The sequence below is a fragment of the Neovison vison genome, chromosome 8 (genome assembly GCF_020171115.1).
Source record: "Neovison vison isolate M4711 chromosome 8, ASM_NN_V1, whole genome shotgun sequence".
Classification (NCBI taxonomy): Eukaryota; Metazoa; Chordata; class Mammalia; order Carnivora; family Mustelidae; genus Neogale; species Neogale vison.
In genome coordinates, this window is record NC_058098.1 from 52,616,832 (window position 1) to 52,636,417 (window position 19,586).

Here is a 19,586-nt window from a genome sequence, read left to right on the forward strand (position 1 = left end):
GGGCAGGGTGAGATTGGCTATACCCCTGTGGTGGGGGGACCTTGAAGGGCTCTTGAGATGATGCAGGCAGTGGTGCAGGAAGAAGGGGTCTCATCATGGGAGAGGGTATATATGTGCGTGATGATTGAGTTGATGAGTTCTGTGCGATTCCAGCTCATGGGCTCCTTGTGGCTTTTGAAAGAGGATGGGGAAGACATGAAGTGCAGTCCCCACCCAACCCGGGGCCAGCCTTTGAGAAATGTGTGATGCAGAGAAACTGAGCGTGGTAGGTCCTGCCTTAGTGCTTGCTTTTTGTTCTTAGAAACAAGTATTTCCCATTGTGAATGGGACCAAATACTGTTCTGGGCCCTCGAATCCCAGGCGTGCCCTAGAGGAGGGAGAGGCTTTGTACATGCACAGTAAGGGTCAGAGCAGAGGCCTCGGCAAGCTGCTTACCCCCACGTGAGCCATTTCTCTCCACAGTCCCCCATTCCTTTGGTTTCCCTCTGACTTCAAAGCCTCTTAGAAAAGAAGAGACCCTGAGGACTAGAGGTGTTAGATAAAGATGATGTTGTTCCCTGTCCTTGTGAGTCTTGCTTTCATAGTTTCTTCAATTCCCTTAAATTACAGGGTAGCTCTTTGTGACAAAATGTGTTTATTTTACTTCAGTGGGAAAATGACAACAATAACTCTGTTCTTGTTGGAAGTGGTTTCCTAACAGAACATGCCCCTCTTTGCATATGTCCCAGAAGCCCTCTGCCTATGTCCTAGAAGATAGAAATGAGAACTAGTAGGAAGCGCGAGGGTAGGGCCAATGATGGGCTGGAGAAAAGCCAGGCAGACATGGACTAATTAGTCTTGTGGGGCTGGAAGTTCTGGAAAAATGTCTTGCAGGCGATTCATGGTCCCTGGAAGAGTTTCAGCTCATGGTCTGTTGTAGAATTTAGGTTCTGATGCTGGGTGGTGAGGATGGAAGAGTGGGCATTGCTGCTGCTCGTTGGATTCATGATATTCTTGGGTGTTTTAATGGGAGCATTCAGCCGAAGTTCAGGTTTGACCCAGTTCATGGCTAAGTAGTTCTAGAGAGAAAAGGCAACAGTTAGCCTGAGGGAGCGACTTGAGGCTGTCTCCTCAGAGTCCTACCAAGAGCAACTAGTGCCTTTGTCCCTCTCCCCAAGGTGGTCACTCACCGGTGCAGAGTAGATAAAGCTGAACAGCATAAGTGCTATAATAAATATGATTGCACCGATGATGATTTTGAAGTGGTAGCGTTTCCAGAAAACGCGGCAGAGGATTGTCACAGGTGACCGTAATATGAACAAGGTATTGGGGCGTCTGTGCATGAGCAGAGGAGATGTCAGAGGATAGAGGCACAGAGGGAAACTTCAGGTCAACTAATGCACAGCAAAGAGCTTTCTTTTTTAAAAAGCAACTTTTGCTTGCTTGTGTGTCCCTCCCTCCCCCTTTCCCTCAGGCTGTTCTTTCCTCCTCATATCTGAGGTTGGGTGTTGGAGAGTAATGACCCCTCTTCACTTGTAGGCCCACTGCTCACCACCCCATACAAATTGCTGGGCCCAGCAGCTCAGCTCCGGGAACAAGGAGGAAAGATTTGGTGCCTTTGTCCCGCAGGCTCTTACAGGGGAGGATGAAGTGTAGGGTATTGATTGGGGTCTGATTGGCCTCGCCCTGCTGGCTTGATTAAGGCTTCCTTCTCTGACAGAATCTCCAGCGTCATCTTCACTTTACCCTAGAAACACCATAGGCGGTGGGAGGCTGAGCTCATTATAGCAGATGTGAGACTGGTTTTTTTTGTTTTTGTTTTGTGTGTGTGTGTGTGTGTGTGTGTGAGAGAGAGAGAGAGAGAGAGGGAGGATAGTTTTAAGGCCCCTTCCAGGGCCCAGAAAAGGAATTTAGGAAAGGAAAAGGAATTTAGCTAAGGTCCCCAGAAGTCTGTTAGAGCCAAGTTATGTGGCATAGCAGTCCTATGCAACAGACACCCTCCCCAGCTCCTACCGACATGTGCCATGTGCCACCATCGAGGACTTGGGCAGGCCACCAGCCTGTTATGGTCTTCTTCTTAAAGAGGGAGAAGTGCTTATACTGGAGGAAGTAGGGCCACTTGGAGTTAGTCTCCATCATCCTGATGGAGCACAGGTTGGCGTGCCGGGTCGGGAGGGGCATGTCAAACAGATCCAGCTCCAGGACGCCTGAGCCAAAGAAATGGTGTCAGCAAGGAGGAGCTCCCTGCCCTGTGGTCGCGGGCCCTGGGCCGGATCTCACCTAGGAAGTCATCTGTGGAGAAGGTGTTATTGTCCCAGATCTGGATGATAAGCCGGGCTGGGAACTTCATCACCGTGGGGTCCAGGCTCCATATGTAGTCCTGGGGGATGACAGAAACCATATGACTGACCTGTCTCCTTTGAGATTTCCCTCTGCCACCTCAGTAGCCCACCACCTAGTGGTGATGGACTGTCAAGGAAGAAGCTTTCTCCCTGAGGCCACATTCCAAGGGTTCTGGGGTGGATTGCTGTTCGAGGGAGCAGAAGGGGGAGCGCACCCCGCCTCCCACCACATGGCCTGTTACCTTCTGACTCTGGACACACACACGCTCAGCTGCCAGGTAGTCCATAGTGAAGATGAACCGCCAGTTGAAGTTGCTCTCTCCAGTCAGAGAGTGGTAGTGGATATCCGTCTTCTGCATGTCCTTCTCGAGCCCAGCTAACCACCTGGGGCCAAAGTCCTTTCACCTGGGCTTCACTGTACTGTCCCTGTCCCTGAGTTGGAGCCCTGTGGGAGGGGCTCCCTGGCAGACCACCAGGCACAGGTAGGGGTGGAGAGATGACGCCCCAGGATTGTGGGCAGAGGCACAGGGATGAGACAACTGGGGACCTCAGAGGGAATGCTGCTGGAGCCCAGCTCTCTTCCTCACCCTTTGACATAGATGTCACTCATCCCGCTGGTTAAACTTCTCCTCAGGTCCACTTGGGCAGTTTTCCAGACAATGCAGCGCAGCTCATACCTGCAGCCGGTGGGCTCTGAGGCTTTGCTGAGGAGTAGCTCCCCAGCTGTGGCCGTGGTGCCCTCCATGCCCAAACGAGGCATGCCAGTTTGGGGGAATGCAGAGGAAGGAAGCCCCCGGGATTACCGGGAGAGGAAAAGAATTGCACACCCATGGCCAGTGCCTGGGGAAGTACAGCGATGGATGTGGTGGGTCACTCACCTTTTAGGCTTTCTGGGCCTGATGTTTACTGGGGGGCCAGGAGGCCCAAGCTTCTTGGGGAAGATGTCCACCCACATTTGTACCTTTCCCTAGAGTGGAAATGGATTGGCTAGCTGGGAGTTGCTAACCTCTGTTCTCAGCACGCTGGTCTCAGAGCCCCATCCCACGTTCTGAGATCTCTTGAGGCTGGGTTCCCCCGACTGGAGGGTGGAGTGAGGAGTTAGCGGTGAGGTGGAGTGGATTTCGGATAGGAAGTCTATTAACCACCCACCAGCTTCCCGTTTGTCTCGTGTTGGCTGGAAGAAGGGCGCAGGGTGAGGTGGACAGTGTATGATGGATTCAAAACAGATGGCATGACGATCGGATGTCACTTGTGACCGGGGTCTGGAGGCTGAATGCCCTTTAGCAGGCCATGCTAGACAGCCTCTCCACGGGGAACTTGGGGCTTTACTTCTTAACCAGCCTAGTGGCCCCGAGTAAGAGCAAACTAGATGACCAAATGTCCAGGTCGCCATATGTTGTGGAAGCCCAGCCTAAGGATATTAAGCTGCCCATCAAGCACAGTGGTCTAAGAAAGGAGGGATGAAAATTGGTGAGAAACAAAAGAAAAGAGTAGACTACCAAAATTGGAAGGTAGATACATCTGTTCCTTCAAACTGTCTGACCTCATTTTATCCTTTTGAAGTTGACCCCACATTGGAAAACAGGTTTAATGAGAATGGTTTAAAAAGTGCTCAGCGGAGAACTCAAGTGTCTGGAATGTGGTATCAGCTTGAGAAATTTGGAGCATGAGGTGAGCCCTTCTGGTGACTGGAGAGTAGATAATTAGGGTGCCCGTGGGGATTTTTATTCCTTCTGTTTGGGGTTCCTTGCCATGGAGAAAACACAGCCTGCAATTAACAGGCCAACCAGAGCTGTAATGTCTGAACATCTGACCCAGGTGCTACTTCCCCTGCCCTCCCTCAGGAGAGACTAAGGCAGTGTTGGTGCTGGCTGGTAGGGCACCTTGGCCTTTCCACTAATGGATGTGGGGGGCCCAGGTTTCTTGTAGATGACTTTTACAGTTCTGAATTTCTCCATTCTAAGGGACATCATTAGACTGTCTCACTTTGAACATGTGTAGAACATGCTGGGGTTCCGTGTATGTACGACTGTGAATGCGTGGTCTTCTTGTCCTGGGCTGCGTCCTGGATGGCTGGGCTCCCTTGTCTCCTAATCTAGCCCCCTCTAGTCTCCTACCTGGTCAATGCCTGGCTGGCTATTGCTGTACAGTGTGCGGGTCTCCACATGCTCAGGCACCAGCCCCTGGGTGTGCAGGAGGTACAGGGCAAGGCGTTCTTTCTTAGGTCCCAAGTAATGAACAGGAGGGGGCTTGGGCTCTAGATGGAAGGAAGTGGAAGGAGATGGTCACAACATCATGAGCCTTCCCATCTCCTAGCTGCCCTCCTCTCCCCTACCCCCACCCTGGACAGTGGACCTGGTTGCCCTCTATAGGTAGAAAGGGCAAAATGGGGCAGGTGCCCTCTGGTTTCAGAGGCCTGGATCTGTGCCTTCTGACAGTGTGCTGTACTTCTCACCGAAGCTTTGCAGTTTGAATTTTTTCCCATTGTAAAAAACAGTGTCCTCTTCAGGACTGAACAAAGGCGGAGGCAACCCTTTCTGTTTGGCATGGCGTTCCAGGAGGAAGCTTGGGGTCATCTGATCCCGCCACCTAAAGGGCCCTGCACTGTGGAATTAAGGGAGAGGAAAAGGTGGGAAGGTTTGCATCCTAGAGAACATTCTGCTTTGAGCTGCAGATGAGCAGTGGTGGGGGGGTGGGCATGAGAGGAGCCAGGTTCAGGCCCTGGTTTCCCAGATGCAAGTCTCCTCCTAAGGGAGCTGGGGCCTCCCTCCTCTACCCCTCCCCTACTCTCTTGCCCAGCTTCAGGTCCACTCACTAGCAGTAGGATTTGGAGAGCCCACAACGGGCACCAAAGCCAGACAGGAGTCGGTTTTCGAGGTCAATGACTGTGGTTCCAATCTTTTCATCAGGTGAGAACAGGTCAAAGTCATATAGCTGGATCTCTAGGTCCTTCTCCAGGGGGATGGTACAGCTCAGTTCAAACATACTGGGGGTGAGGTGTTGGAGACTGCGGACTGTGCTGTCCGCAGGCCTCCCTGTCCAGCTTCACGGCCCCTTGTTTGGTCATGGTGAATATGGAAAACAGAGCCTGGGGTGGCTGTTGCCTGCCAAGAACTATCCCCCAGGGTTGGCTAGAATTAACTTTTGACAGGCCTGGCTTATGGGACCCTGAACTCCTTTCCCAGGTGAAGCATTTGAGAAAGAGAGTAGAACTGACCACCCTTCCATCTGTCCAGCCCTGAGTGTGTATAAGACCCCATGTTAGGAACTCAGAGGTTAGAGAGAAATGGAAGAAGTCTTTGCCTTCTGGAGCTTACTCCTACCCAGCGTGGGAGGGTGTGAGGGTGTGGTGAAGTGGGATCGGGTAAAGTTGGGGCAGCTCACATGCCGAAGATGGGATTCAGAGTGTTGGGGCAGTACTTGTCCCGGTTGCCCATCGTTGTCTGTCCCAGTTTCAGGATCACATAAGGGTCACACTGAGGTTCAGTCATAGTGAGGGAAAGGCAACAGGAAATGGAGAGTCAGTCCAGGTTGGTTGGGGAGGGTGGGGAGTGGACTGGAAATGAGTCCCTGTCAACAGGGGGAGCCTGCGGGGAAGTGACCGTCTGAGTATCAGCCTGAGGGAGCCCCAGGACCTTGACGCAAGTTTTGGGAGGCACCCGGGTTCGGTGGTCCCAGAGATGAGGGACACCACGGGGCTGGGGCTGCTGATTACCAGGCCATTGGAATCTTGGGGCTGCAGGTTGATGGCTCGAACCACGTACACACGCACCAAGCACTCCTGAGGGAAGTCCTCTTTGTTGCGCCAAACCAAGAACTGGCGGGGGGGCTTGGGGGCTTTTGGATCCTCAGGAAAGGGGTAGACGCGGAAAAGGCCCTGTGTGTGTGTTGGGGAGGGAAGATTTTGAGTGCAGGCCTGGCCCTGCGGTGCCTCTGGCCAAAGCTCCCGAGAGAGTGCTGCACCGAGGATGGGAGAGAGGGGCGCAGCAGAGACGCTTTGTGGGAACAGCAGGTTTGGGGGGTTATGTTGGGCTGACAACTATGGTGGTTAGGTGGGTTTCCAGTTTCTGTTGACGCAGACTCTTTCCACACCCCGTTTATCCCTTCAGGCTGGAGCTTGTTCTCCAAGGCTCTTGGGCCTTGGGAGACCTGCATAGGCCCGAGCTGGATTGAGAAGGGCCCTGCCTATCCCATGTAAAGGGAGAGGTCACTCTGAACCCCTGCATTGGTCAGCCTTTTATCCCATGCTCCCCAAACTGTTTTTCAAGCCTTCCCTACCCCATCCCCACCATGAACATAGAGAGCCAGGGCTTTGATTAGAATCTTCTGGGGGACGGAAGGGGCATGGGAGACGGGTAGTTCCATGGGAGTGAACATGCACCTTGAACTCCCCTACCACAGGGCTGTCCAACTTGGGCTCTTCTTGGTAGAGTCTGAAGGTCTGGCAGAAGTCCTGCAGGCCTTCAAAGGCGGGCACGGCTTCCAGCTCACAGTCATACACCTGCAGGGGGTGTGTGGGGTCCAGGCCGGTGAGGAGAGCAGGCCTGGGCTCAGCTGAGGGAGGACCATTCCTGCTGTCAAGGGGTTGAGGGATCACCAGTTCCTGGGTCTCGCTTTGAAGCATTTACCCAGTCAGTGGCCCCAGAGTCAGCACTGACTGCTGTAGATGGGGCAGCTCTGGTTCCCCAAACGGCATGTCTGATGGAGGTGTGGCCTGTAGTCTTGGGGAGACAAGGAGGAAACTACCCCCCAGCCCCGACCCTGTCATTCCTAGAGGCATCAGGGCGAGGTCTGCTGGTCTCCCCCAGCAGATTTCATTGTGTGTCTCAGCAGTCTCCCCTCCCAGAGATCTCCAAACCTTCAGGGTATGGTAGTCTTTGTACTTATACTGCAGGGCCTTAGCATCTCCCGTGGCCCAGAACAGCTTGCTCCACCAGTCCACTTCATGCTGGTACTGATCCTGGCAGGGAAGGTCATTCTGGCCCTTGGGGAGAAGGCACCAGAGCCCTCCCCTGACCAGGGTCATGCTGCACCCACCACCTCCCTGAGCTGCCCAGAGTGGTTCCTTGTTCCCTGGGGCTGAGCCTGCATCACCTGAGCTGTGCTGGGACTGATCCAGAACTTTTCATAGAAGTAATCTAGGAGCTGAAAAATGAGAGGAGGAGAGCAACGTGAGGCACCACATGCCGACCTAGTCTGCTCACTGACTCTGACCCCCCAGGAAAAAGGGATGGAAGGCAGGGCTTCCTTTCCTGGATCCCTGACTCTTCACAGAGCCCTTTCTATTCAGGGATTGGCACACATGGAACCAGGAGGAGGGTAAACTTAGTTCTTACCCTCATGGGCCTCAGCTACAGACAGAACTCTGGAAGGGCCCAGAAATGCAGAACCCCAGTCTTACTAAATCAGAACCTGCTTTTGCTCAAGATGTCCCCAGGATTCCTGTGCATTCAGTTTGATAAGTGCTGCTCTCGAGGAGTAGTTCTGAACCTTGGAAACACTGGAATCACCGGGGAGGGGGTGGGGGCTTGGAGACACTGCTGATGCCTGAGGCTTTCCCCAGCAATCCTGATGGAACAGGTCAATGGCCTGGCCATCAGGATTTCTTTAAACTCTCAGACGGTTCTAATGTGTAGTCCAGGTGGAGAATCACAACTTTAGGGTTCTCATGTACACCAGGAACACACGTATCAGAGCTCTGTTTTATCTCCACCCCTGCTTGGGGACAAGGGTTGTCCCCTGTAGATGGCATGGGAGAAGGTGGAGACCCTGAGCCCTTAACTCACCTTCTGGTACTTGTTCACAGACAGCACTGTGTGGAGAGAGAGCAATCATGAATCTCAGGAGAGAGAGAAGAGTGAGGGGGAGGGACATCAGCCCAGAGGGCAGCCAGGTCCGCCCCCACTCCCAGTGCAGCTTGAAGGTAAGGGCTGGGGAAGGGCAGGGTGAAAGGACTGTACTTGGGAGCTGTGGAGGCACGTAGTCCTTAGCCCAGGGGTCGCAGAAGTAGGGCTGTAGGGAGTGGATGTTGGCCTGACCCACCACGGTCTGCTGGCCGAAGTCCTGATTGTCCACCACCTTCAGTGTGAGGGGTGGCGCATAGGCCTCCTCTGTGGGGATGAACTACAGCCCCAAGAAGAGGCGGAGCATGAGGGCTCATGGGAGGAAAGGGCTGCCCCAGCCCCTGCTCTGCCCCAGGCCGCCTTACCAGCGTGAGGAAGAGGACTGACTGCTTGAAGTTAGGGTTGGTCTGGAAGTCCTTGATGGGCTCTGTCTGCAGGGACTCTTCCCAGCATTCTACCAGGAGCTGGGGGGAATGCACCTGTTTCATGTTCCGAAGGCCCCAGACCAGAATCTGCCGGAACAGAAAAGGGGCAGGGCAAGCGGCAGCTGGGGCCTCTAATGTCCTGGCCAGAGGGGGGGCTGTCCTGGGAGTGATGGTACATCAGGTAGCATCTAGGGCCAGGAAATGAGCTGGACGAAGTCAGAGTCTGAAGGCTAGCACAGGTGTCCTGTCCCATGAGGGATCAGTGCTTGTCCTCAAAGCCTCCGTGAGGGAGTGCCCTCTGGCTACTGAGACTATCCTTCACTGGCCTCCAGGGCCCTTGAGGTATTGCCCTTCCTCCCCTGCTGCTTTGTTTGGCTTGCAGTCTTCAGGAGGGAGTTCCTGAGGCTGGCTGCCTTGAGGGCTCACAGAAGTAGGGGGTACCCCAGATTCCTTGGGTGTCCTTGATGCCATTTAGCTCCTTGCCAACTTGGATCCCATAGAACTCCGCAGTGGTTCAGTGCGCTCAACAGACACCGGGCACCCCAGCAAATGTCCATGCTCTTACAGAGGCCTGTTCTGGGGACCAGAGTGGGGTTGCCTGATCTTAGGGGGCATCTCCAGGGCCAGGAGGACCTGACCATCTTTTGATCTTCGCCAGATTCATGGCAGAGCACAAAAGTTCCGTGTGGGGACCTCCAGGCTACTGTCGAAAGCTAGGTGGGAGACATGCTGGCACTTGGAGGCAGGCGGGGCCAGGCCCAGATTCCGGCTCTGCCACTTTCCCTGCGTCACAGTGTCTGGGCTAGCTTGTTTCTCAGAGCCTCAGCTTTCTTGTCTGAAAGTGGCCCCTACTGCAGAGGGGCAGGAACGGCTCAAGTGAGATGGTGAACACGAAAGCCTTTTGTCTATGACCCGCCATAGAGCTCTGCATTGAGACAGTTTCAGGTACTCTAGCAGAGCTTCTGCTCTTCATGTCTCTCCTGTCTCCCTCCGTCTCTCAGACAGTGTCTTTTTGGGGTCTGAGCTTTGCCTCAGATAGTCAGGAGGGCCCAAGGAGAGTCTGCAGGGAGAGCCTCACGGTGCCCGACTGCTCTGGGGGGTGCCCGCCCTCTCTTCCCCATACCCTCATCACCTCCACAGCCATTTTCTTTAGTGTTGGCTGGATGCTCTTGGGGAGTGTGTAGACTCCGTTCTTCCAGGGAACACTTAAGATTGGCGGCCTCTCTTTGACACTCTGAAGGGGTGAGGTGGGAAAGCAAGGTGTGTGAGGCTGTAGTTGACCCATCCTCCTACACCCCACCCCCAATCCAAGTCCCTAGCAGGGCTCCAGGGAGGCGGCTCTGGAGCCCGGTGGCAGCAGCAGGCAGGCATCGCCAAGCCCAGTGTGCTGGCTCCAGGCTCCAGGCCTTCCCTCAGTGGGTTGAGCTGGGGACTTGCTGGTTGTGGGAACTTGAGGCAGGGGAGTGGGGAAGGTTGGGGCCCCCGAGCACCTCACCCCCCCCAGCCCATACCTCAGTCTCAAGGATCAGCTCACAGGATACCAGGATCTCACCCTCTTTCTCCCCTAGCAATTTTACAAGGGGGTGCCACCTCAGAGGGGGCAGGGTCCGTTTTTGGACATCCAGCCAGACCACCGGGGACCACATGCTCCGGGCCCACAAACTCTCCTTTCCCTGCAGGAAAGGGGAAGTTCACCAAACATGGAGGCCAAGCTGGCAGGTTTCTGGCCCTTCCCCCAGGGTGCCAAAAACTCTTGGTTAAGGGCTGGCATTTCTGTTGACGTGATGCTCTCCATGAAGCGGGCTCCCCCCAGAACGCATTTGGTATATTCTCCTCTAAAATAAAAACTCAGCCACTCTGCCCAGTCTGGCCCACCTTACCTGGGCGTTCTGCTGCCACAGTTCCAAGACCACAAGTGGAGGGCTTGCTTTGGTGTCTTCAGGGTTCTCGTACAGAAGAAGGTGCTGGAAAATGAGTGTCTGGGCCCACGTTGGGGCTGCAGAGCTCTTCAGGGTTTGGGTGCACTGGCTATGGTTCAAGAAGACCAACCGAATGAAGGGCACTGGGGGGTGGGTAGAAGGAGAGGAGAGGGTCCTGCCACTGAGCCCTCAAGCGAGGCGCTCCTCTCTGGCAGCTGCCACCACTGGACTAGAGATCCAGGGAAGCCCAGGCTGGGTGGCCACAGCCCCGGACAGCTGCCCAGAAGGCCAGCACAGTGCAAGCTGCAGAGTGAACAGCGGGAACCATTTGGTTTCAGCCACATCTCTCTATACCGCCTGGTTGAGATCTGGGTGTTCCAGGGGTAGAAGCCCCACGGCTCCTCTGGAAGAGATCTGAGGAGCAGCTACATGTGGCTGTCCTTCCACAGCAACAGCGTGTCCTTTCACAGCATCGGCTGTGGTATCAGGGGATGTCCTGTGGCCTTCTCTATGTGGATGCTGATGCCCAGTGGACACAGCTCCCAGCAAACACCCACAGACCCGGCCCAGAGCCTCACCTGGCAACCTGCTTCTCACAAACAGTGCTGCGGATAGGAGCACATGACTCTCCTGAAAGCTTCCCTGGGTCCTCGTGCCCAGAGCTGCAAATTGCCACACCTCCTCCCCAACCCCTTCTGTCAGCTTGCGGTGCCACCGTGGGTCACCCTTTCTTTTGTCTTCCCATCTCATTAGTCCTCTGCCACAAAACTCCTCTTCCCTCTTCAAGGCCTAGCTAAGTGGTCCCCACCAGGGTGAAGCCTCCCCAGCACCTCCTCCTTGATTCCACACTTTTGGGCACACCTCTCAAGAACAGCCCCAACTTATACTCCTTGTTTTTATCTTTTTCCCAAGCCAGGGCCCTCAGTTGCTGGGGAGAGGGATCTGCATGAGTGTCATCCCCTTCCTTGTCATATTTTTTATGCTGTTACCTCAGGGGTCCCCAGGAGCTTGGGGAGGAAAGGGTGCCTGTAGCCTACCCTGGAATGTCTGGATCTGGTTGGACATTAGGTTCCGGGCCTGGTAGATGTAGCAGAAAAGCTGATAGTAGTGGGGCTCTGGGTAAGAGAGGAACCATGTCCATCACCTGCCCCCAGGATCCCTGCCCCGGCCCCTCCCCACTGCCTGTCCTCGGATGCAGGGTCCCTGGGGCCACCTGGGCAGATTCTCAAAGCTCACTGTTGAAGATGCAGTAGATGAAGGGTAGGGCATGTAGCTGGATGTCCTCTTGGGCAGGCCTCCAGGAGCTCCTGATTGTTTTGTCTGGAGCCTGTGTCAGCCTCATCTCTTCCTTCCTGCCCTTCTCTTTCAGATCCATACCCTGTGCCCAGGACATTCTCCCTGAGGTTCTTGGGTGCTTTTCTTGTCTCCCCTAGTGCAGGCCCAGGTCACTCTTCCCTTCTAGCCCAAGGGTGTGGACCTGGGGCACGCTCTCTACCACCCCTCAGCTGTCAGTGCCCCAACCATGGTTTGTCCTCTGCTGTCTGCCACACCCAAGGCTGGGCTCCAGCTCTGGGAGGTGGGGTTGCAAGGAGGAGTCAGCTAGACTACAGAGGCTTTACCAAGGATCCCTCCAGGAGGAATATGGGTGCAATGCCCTTGTCCTTGTTCGGGACCATCCTGCGGTGCCAGCAGCGGCGGCGGAACTGGCTCTGGGGCTGAGGGTTCAGGTGGAACTTGGAGCCAAAGGTGCCATACTCCCAGCCCTCCTCATCCTTGGCTGGGATGGGGTGGTGCTGTGGGGAGGGGAGCAGAATGTCACCTTCCCCCCATGGCATGGGGTGTGGGCGACAGCACCCACCCAGGCAGCCCTCTCACCAGCTGCAGGAAGGAGAGGGTCTCCTCCTCCAGGCTCAGCTTCCCGTGGTTCCGGCAGCGCACACGTACCCAGCGCCGCCGGCGGCATGAGTAGTAGGTCTTTTCCACTGAGTTCCAGACCCGAGGTTGGCCCGACGGCTCAATCGCCACTCCGTATTCCCAGCCTGCAAGGGCAGGGCCACAGCCTGTGGGTGCCAGGTGGCCATGGGCTGGGAGGTATGCACATGCCTGAAAAATGGGCCCAAGAAGGCAGGCTAACGGGAAAAGGCTTTCCCTCCTGTTTAGGTGTCTCGGGCCCTGAGGTGTGAGAAAGGATGGTATACTTGGGCCCAACTGCCCATCTTACGAATGAGGAAGGCAGGGCTCAGAGACATCCTGTGACCCACACAAGGTCACCCAGCCCATATGTAGCAGAGTCAACGTCTTCCAGCCCATCACTCCTTGCCTGGAGCTACTACCGCAGGTGAACCCAGGCTCCCTGACCATTTTCCTCTTTCTAGAAAGTGCTCAGGAGGCACTTACAACCTGCCCTGTCTGAAAGCTGGGGCCTATGTCTATAGAAAGGGTGGAGACCCCACTGTCCAGAGGTTGGGCCACCCCTGGAAATTCAGGCCCATCCCACCTGAGAGCTCGGTTGCTTTGAGGCTGTGGGAAGTGTCAGTCCCTGGCAGCTCCAGGGCCTCCTTCCCTCCGCCTGCGCCAGAGCACTGACCCTCACTGTCCACCGCGTGGTTCAGCTCCACGATCCAGCTCTCCTTAACATGCCAGCCTCGGGGACACTGCATATTCTCCCGGGCCTCCACGGGCTCTCCATTCTGAGGGTGGATAGACAGGGCAGGCTGGGGGCATCTGAGCTGGGAGGCCATCTTCACTCCCTCAACCACTGTGGCTGTAGTGCCTCCTGCCCCCTGGAGCAGACAGTGCTTGCTACTTCTGATCCCGTCCACCTATCCACTCAGCGCGCTGTACTGACTTGCCTTTTCACATGGTAAATATATATATTTTTAAAGATTTTATTTTATTTATTTGACGGAGAGGGAGGGCACACACACAAGCAGGGGGAGTGGGAGAGGGAGAAGCAGGCTCCCCACCGAGCAGGGAGACTGCCAACTGAGCCACCCAGGCACCCTTAGTAAATGTGGGTTTTTTTTTTGTTGTTTTTTTTTATTTATCTGTCAGAGGGAGAGAGAGAGCGCGCGCACAAGCAGGGGGACCAGGAGAGGGAGAAGCAGACCTCTCGCTGAGCAGGGAGCCCAATGTGGGGCTCAATCCCAGGACCCTAGAATCATGACCTGAGCCGAAGGCAGATGCCTAATGACTCAGCTGCCCAGGCGCCCCAGTAAACGTATTTTTAAAAGGAAACTTAATTATAGCCACTATCAGTGGCAAATCAGTACCATAAATAGGAAATACCCATACTAATGATTGTGAAAGGGGAACAGTGTGACTGATCTCAGCTAGATGCTGCCACCTGTCCAAACCCACTCTGTCCTTGTTGAGGAGGGGAGGGTAGTATGCCTGAGAGATGGGTTTGACCCGCACTGTCCGACACACAGTAGCCACCAACCTCCTGGGACCACTTCAGTGTAAGCTAATTAAAATGTAACAAAATTGGGGCAGCTGGGTGGCTCAGTGGGTTAAGCATCTGCCTTTGGCTCAGGCCATGATCCCAGTGTCCTGGGATCGAGTTCCGTGTTGGGCTCCCTGCTTGGTGGGCAGTCTGCCTCGGTCCCTCCCTCCTGGTCATGCTCACTCTCTCTCTCAAATAAACAAATAAAATCTTTAAAAAAATAAAAAATAAAATGAAAGCCAAAGTTCAGTTCCTCACTCTCACAAGTACCACATTTCAGCTAGCCACTGGATAGATGGACAGTGCAGACATAGAACATTTCCATCATCATAGGAAGTTCTTTCAGATGGTGTGGGCTTAGACTAGCCCCAGACAGATTCTCTCCTGAGTAAGCACTACCTTTGGAAGAAGCCTAGGAAGGAAACACTGCTCCCTACCTTGTCCCTTATAGTCTTCTTAAAGGTACCTCTACCTGTCCCCTTGGGATACTAATGCTCCAGCGCACACCCAGGCTCCTGCGCAGCATGTGGGGGCTCAGAGGTAACCCTTGGTCCAGTGCTCTTCCCACTCAGACAACTCAGCTTCCAAGGTGCCCACCTGCATGCACTGCTTGTCCCCCAAGACAGCTTTGGCCCCTGCTTACCATGTCCGTGTTTGGGATGGCTGCCTGCACCCAGGCCCCCGTGGTGTCACGACACTGGTTCTCATACACCTCCTCTAGCACCTGGCTCTTGTTGATGTCTACATCCAGGAGGAGTCTGGGGGCAGCGAGACCCCAAGTTTCCAGCACATCTCCCCAAACTTTCAGGCTCCCGGGTTGTCCTCTGCTGGCCCAGTGTTCCCCTACCTGACAGCCTGCTATGGGTAAGGCTGGGCTGTGAGGCTTGGCCTCCAGGGTAGGGTGGTGGGCTGGGCCCTTCCTCTTGGGCATCCCAGCCTCTGGGAGCAGGCTACAATGGCCATGTGCCCACCTCCCCGAGCTGTGGCTAACTGGCTCTCCCAGGTGAAAAGAACAGTCCACCCCAGGCTGCATGTCCAGGGGCATACAGGCTCTAGGCTTGCCCCCTTGCCTTACCTCCTCTGAGGCTCCACTGTCCACTGCCCCTGCCAGTGCCATCCTTGGGGTGCCTGGAAATCCTCCTTGGGGAGGGCCTTGTGGCCCATGACGTCCGAGAAGTTGGGGCAGTGGTATAGCCCCTGCTGTCCCCACTGGTCTTTATACTTGGCCTGGTTCTCGTACTAGGGGAGGGGCGGCTGTCAGCAGCTTGCGGCCTCCCCAGCTCACATTGGGACATCGGGTCCCTCCTTGGACCCCCTACTCTGGGCTGCAGGGGCCTCTTAGAAGTGTCTTAGGCAAGAAGGGGCCAAGGGCTTATCATCAAACCCTCCCCTCCAGCCAGGCCCATGCCTGTGGTTTTACATGAACTGTCCCCTGTAATCCTCGCGATCCCATTTCACAAGGGGGGAGACTGAGGCTCAGAGGTCAACTCTACCCCAGGATGCTTAACCACTGAAGGGTAGAGCCGGTGGATGCCTGTGTTAGAGCCCGGGGCAGGGGGTGCTACAGTGTGGTCCATTAGCCTTGTCGCTGCTGACCCGGGGAACCTAGTGCTGCTCCACCACTTACCACATCTTTTCTGCCTCTGAGCCCTTTTCCCCACATTCCCCTGCTGGACACGCAGCCCCTGCTACCTGCACCTCATTCTAGATCCCCTCTCATCTCACATCTCCAAGCCTATGTAGGGGCTGGTTACTCATGTTAAGATATCGATTCACAGTGTGCAACTTAGGAACCACAAAAATAAGTTTTTGACTCAGTAAATTAAAAAGCTGAAAATTCTTGAACTCCTTTCCCTCTGCTCTCAGAGCTTTCTCCTGTGCCATGTCCTCCCCCAGGGCAGCAAGGGTCATCTTTCCCTCCTCTCGTTCTAGAGCCGTCTCTGACTGGCTGCCCACCCACCCCATGCATCTGTGGTTCTCTGGGAAGATGCCTCACTTCCTGCTCAGAATGTTCCAGGCCCCTCCCTCCCCAGAACCACCAGACTGGCCTGAAAAACTGCCCTCCAACCCCACCGGAGTCTGCAGGGGTCCTAGGCTGCCAGGTTGGCGACAAATGAGACCTCACCTCACATGCATTGAAGTAACTGGGAGAAACTCCCAATAAAGCTCCATCAAGGAGAGAGTGACTGGACCTAGGGGACGACCCAGCCTCCCCTTTTATCACCACATGCCCATGGCTTGTCAACATCGGAGGCTGCTCTAGGCTGCCACCTGTCTTTATCAAAGCCCATCTCATAATGCTCAGATTCTGCTGGTGATGGTTTTCTCCACCTTTGGTGCTGGGCTCCGGCAGCCTGGCTCTCCCACCCGCTGCCACCCGCCCGCCCGCCCCCCGCCCCCCCCCCCCCACTGCACCAGGGTGCTGCTCACCGTCTCTGCATACACGACCACCTCACCCTCGCGCAGCAGCTGCAGATTCTTGCTGTCCAAGACGTTGCCAAACCACATGCAGACCCGGAGGTGGGCCGGCAGCATGTCCTGTCCTTCACCCTCTGGGTACTAAACCAGAAGCAGGTCAACCCCATAGGAGTGCATGTCCCCCGGGGGGCAGGGGTGTGAGGGAGGGAGGGGTACACACACCTGCTCCATCACACTGAGTCCTGGGTGCTGGGGCTTAAAGTGAATGTTGCAGAGTTCCTGCTTTCCAGAGGGAGTTAATATGCGCATGGTTATACTTGCAACCCCATGCATCACAGAGAGGCTGGTGGGGTTTGTGGGAAGACGGGCGGTGCCACCCAGGGAGCCTGGGGAAGCTTCAAAGGGAAGTGGTGATGGTGGTGACATTGACAAGTAAGTGCCGAATGTGCAGGATACACTCGGATCCTCTCACACCTCCATGGTGGGTCATGGGGAATGGGGCTGCACATCATTTTCACCAGGCCCATTTTACAGAGGAGAAGACTGAGGCCTGGATGTGGTCAAGGGTTGGTCTGGGGTCACACAGACCAGTAAGTGGTAGAGCCAGGAGTGAAGTCTCAGTGGTTCTTGCAGGATGAGAAAGACTTCTTGCAGGTTGAGAAGGACTTCTTGCAGGATGAGAAAGTGGGCATACGAGGGGCCTTCCACAATGGAAAGGACCCAGGGCAGGCAGGCTTGGGCGTGGGGAAGCCCAAGGCGGCCTGGCTGTTGAGAATATGGGTCCCTGAGAAGGTGCCTGCAGTGGGGAGGGGCTGGGGCCAGGCCAGGGTGGTTCGGCATTCTCCAGGAAGCAGTGGAGAACAAAGGACATCTCTGGGAGGAAGGGAGTATCCCCCACCTGTCTCCTGAGTGGGGGGAAGGGTGAGAGGAGGGGCTGTGATAGTGCTGGTCAACCAGCCTTATTTATGGCCTGCATCTGCTATGACGAGACGGTGCCCAGGCCTTGTAGGCATTAAATGTTTGGAAAGCACTCAATCCTGGTCCAGGGGAGAGATGACAAGGGACTGGACGAAGTGTGGTGTGAGGATGATGGAAGAGATGAATCTGAGGAACAGTTATGAGGGATGTGGACTTGGCATCAACCCCATGATGATGGCCGCTGTCCCCTGCCTTCCTCTGGAGACTGTTTCAACCCCATTTCACCTGCTAAAGGGCCCAGGAGAGACAAAGTGGGTGTGCCCTTGGGGATACCCCTGGAGTTTGCCCTAAGAGTTCAGGGTTTCTCCCTTGGGGTGTTTCTGGGCCCTTTCCTCCCCTAAGGAGTGGGGTGGCCCAAGGACGCGCGGCTTCCCCACCTGCAGAACGAGGGTCTGTGTCTTCCCACAGAACCTGCCGGAGTGCAGAGCCCCTGTTGGGGAGAACAGGATGCTGTGGGTCGGCACCTGTGCATAGGCCACCCGCTGCTCCTTGGACGTCAGCCAGATCATCACGTCTGGGAGGCTCATTTGGGGCTGCCGAGGTGGGAGGGCATCAGGCCTGCATGGCAGGCTTCAGGTCCTCCTCCCCTGCCAGTGTGTCCGGTGCCTACCTCAGGGAGAACGGCGTTGAGGCGGTACAGCCAGTCTTCCACGGTGGCCACCATGTTCCTGGGCTTAACTTCCTTGGCCTTTTGGGACAGTTCCTGCAGGAGGCGGCTGCGGAGCTGCCACCTCTTCTTGTCCAGCTCGGTGGCTCTGGGCTGATGGGCCATGCAGGGCAGAGGGTGTCTATGGCCAGGATCGGGAAAGAGGGTGCTGGGCCTCTCCACCTCACCTCACAGGACCTCCCACCCTGCCTTAGGCCAACGTGAACTTCCTAGACCCTGGATCCTGCCCTGCCCCTGCTGGCCTGGACCCTGGTTCTCATATACCCCCTCTCCCACCCTCTCAACCCCATGTGGTGTGCCAGGCCTGTGCCGAGGAGCTCCTGTGGAGTTGGGTGAGGGCAGGGAGATAGGGGCTAGCCCAACCATGGGGGATGTGAGAAGTTTGGTTTGGTAGAAGCATCAGGTGTGGGTACAGGGACAACTGGGACCAGGCTGGGTGGGGAGGTCAGTGCCAGTTTCCAGAAAGCCTGAACAGGGGAGGAGAAGCAGCTCTATGGTCTGGGCTTTGAGCTGGGAAGAGATTTGAGCAGAGCTCAAATGGTAGGGGTTGGGGGCTGTTCTGTAGAGTGCTGGTCTGCACCCCCACCCCATGGGAGCCTGACCAGCTCAGCCCCAGCACTGGTGCGCACGCTCCTCCCCTACTTGCAGTCCTCCACCAGTTCCCTCAGCAGCTTCTCCCACTGGGGGAGCAGAGCAGGGTCTCTTGGATTCCTTATGGATTTCAGGGTGTCCAGATTGGCTTTCTGCCCAGCAGGAGAGAAACAGAAAGTGAGCATATGGAGGCTCATATGCAGGAGAGGTTACAGGGCTGACTGGCCCAAGATGTTATCAGTCAGGACTTGGGGGCCTTTGGGGAAACCTCAGGATGTCAGTCCAAAGCTATCACATGTCCTTGCAAGGCTAGGATCCCCACAACCCTCTCCACTACCCAACAGGATAAACAGCAGGAAAGAGCCAGGACAGGGCAGGACTGTAAGGGTTAGTTACAGTCTTGACCCAGGGCATTGCTTCTGTAAGTGCACGAAGTCATATCTAAGGTGGAGGCAGCAGGGGGCTCTCCTGCCTAAAAATGTTCAGTGACTTCCTTCTTAGCAGATGCATAAGATCTTTTGTGATCTGACCTCTTCCAGTTTCTCTGGCTTTATTTCCAAATCACCTCCATGCCCTTCCCGTCCTGGAACTTCATGTCACCATGGATTTACCAGCTCTTCCTTTCTCTGCACCCCCACCATGGCCCCAGCAAATCATTCTTCAAGACTCTGCTCAAATGTTACCTCCTTTTCAAACACCTCCTCTGAATATCCTCTCTTCAGCTCCCCTCCTCCACCCCCAATCTCGCTGCCCCTATAGGTCTGGGTACTCCCTACAGTAGCTGTTTGCCTATCCAAGTTCCCAGATGGGGAGGCTAGGTGCTGTTTATGCAGCTTTCCATCTTCATTGTCTAGCACAGTGCCTGATGCTTCTATGCTTCTGTCTTCCTTGGTGTGGAATGCAGGAGTGACTTGAGTGACTGGCTCCCTAGGACTGTGATTTAGTTCCCCAAGCCTCCCATGGGCGGCAGTGGCGCAGA

General features: G+C 55.4%; 1 protein-coding gene across 1 annotated transcript in view; it reads right to left on the reverse strand.

The window, feature by feature from the left end:
* Nucleotides 1-810: 810 nt before the first annotated feature.
* Nucleotides 811-19,586, reverse strand: part of FER1L5 (fer-1 like family member 5) — a 55,607-nt gene continuing 36,831 nt past the window's right edge. Inside the window, exons 21-53 of the mRNA XM_044262217.1 lie at nt 18,659-18,759; nt 17,960-18,137; nt 17,727-17,882; nt 16,384-16,512; nt 15,029-15,192; nt 14,597-14,711; nt 13,096-13,198; nt 12,363-12,547; nt 12,128-12,280; nt 11,745-11,886; nt 11,546-11,623; nt 10,470-10,651; nt 10,101-10,262; nt 9,722-9,823; nt 8,530-8,676; nt 8,282-8,444; nt 8,108-8,133; nt 7,416-7,466; nt 7,180-7,365; nt 6,703-6,822; nt 6,037-6,198; nt 5,706-5,797; nt 5,137-5,307; nt 4,777-4,925; nt 4,439-4,578; nt 3,200-3,288; nt 2,909-2,998; nt 2,564-2,705; nt 2,260-2,359; nt 1,993-2,186; nt 1,617-1,726; nt 1,170-1,314; nt 811-1,058 (exon numbers count right to left, since the gene is read on the reverse strand). Coding sequence (XP_044118152.1) covers nt 879-1,058; nt 1,170-1,314; nt 1,617-1,726; nt 1,993-2,186; nt 2,260-2,359; nt 2,564-2,705; nt 2,909-2,998; nt 3,200-3,288; nt 4,439-4,578; nt 4,777-4,925; nt 5,137-5,307; nt 5,706-5,797; nt 6,037-6,198; nt 6,703-6,822; nt 7,180-7,365; nt 7,416-7,466; nt 8,108-8,133; nt 8,282-8,444; nt 8,530-8,676; nt 9,722-9,823; nt 10,101-10,262; nt 10,470-10,651; nt 11,546-11,623; nt 11,745-11,886; nt 12,128-12,280; nt 12,363-12,547; nt 13,096-13,198; nt 14,597-14,711; nt 15,029-15,192; nt 16,384-16,512; nt 17,727-17,882; nt 17,960-18,137; nt 18,659-18,759 — 4,407 coding nt within the window. The 3' untranslated portion in view covers nt 811-878. The remainder of the gene's footprint in view (nt 1,059-1,169; nt 1,315-1,616; nt 1,727-1,992; nt 2,187-2,259; nt 2,360-2,563; nt 2,706-2,908; nt 2,999-3,199; nt 3,289-4,438; nt 4,579-4,776; nt 4,926-5,136; nt 5,308-5,705; nt 5,798-6,036; nt 6,199-6,702; nt 6,823-7,179; nt 7,366-7,415; nt 7,467-8,107; nt 8,134-8,281; nt 8,445-8,529; nt 8,677-9,721; nt 9,824-10,100; nt 10,263-10,469; nt 10,652-11,545; nt 11,624-11,744; nt 11,887-12,127; nt 12,281-12,362; nt 12,548-13,095; nt 13,199-14,596; nt 14,712-15,028; nt 15,193-16,383; nt 16,513-17,726; nt 17,883-17,959; nt 18,138-18,658; nt 18,760-19,586) is intronic.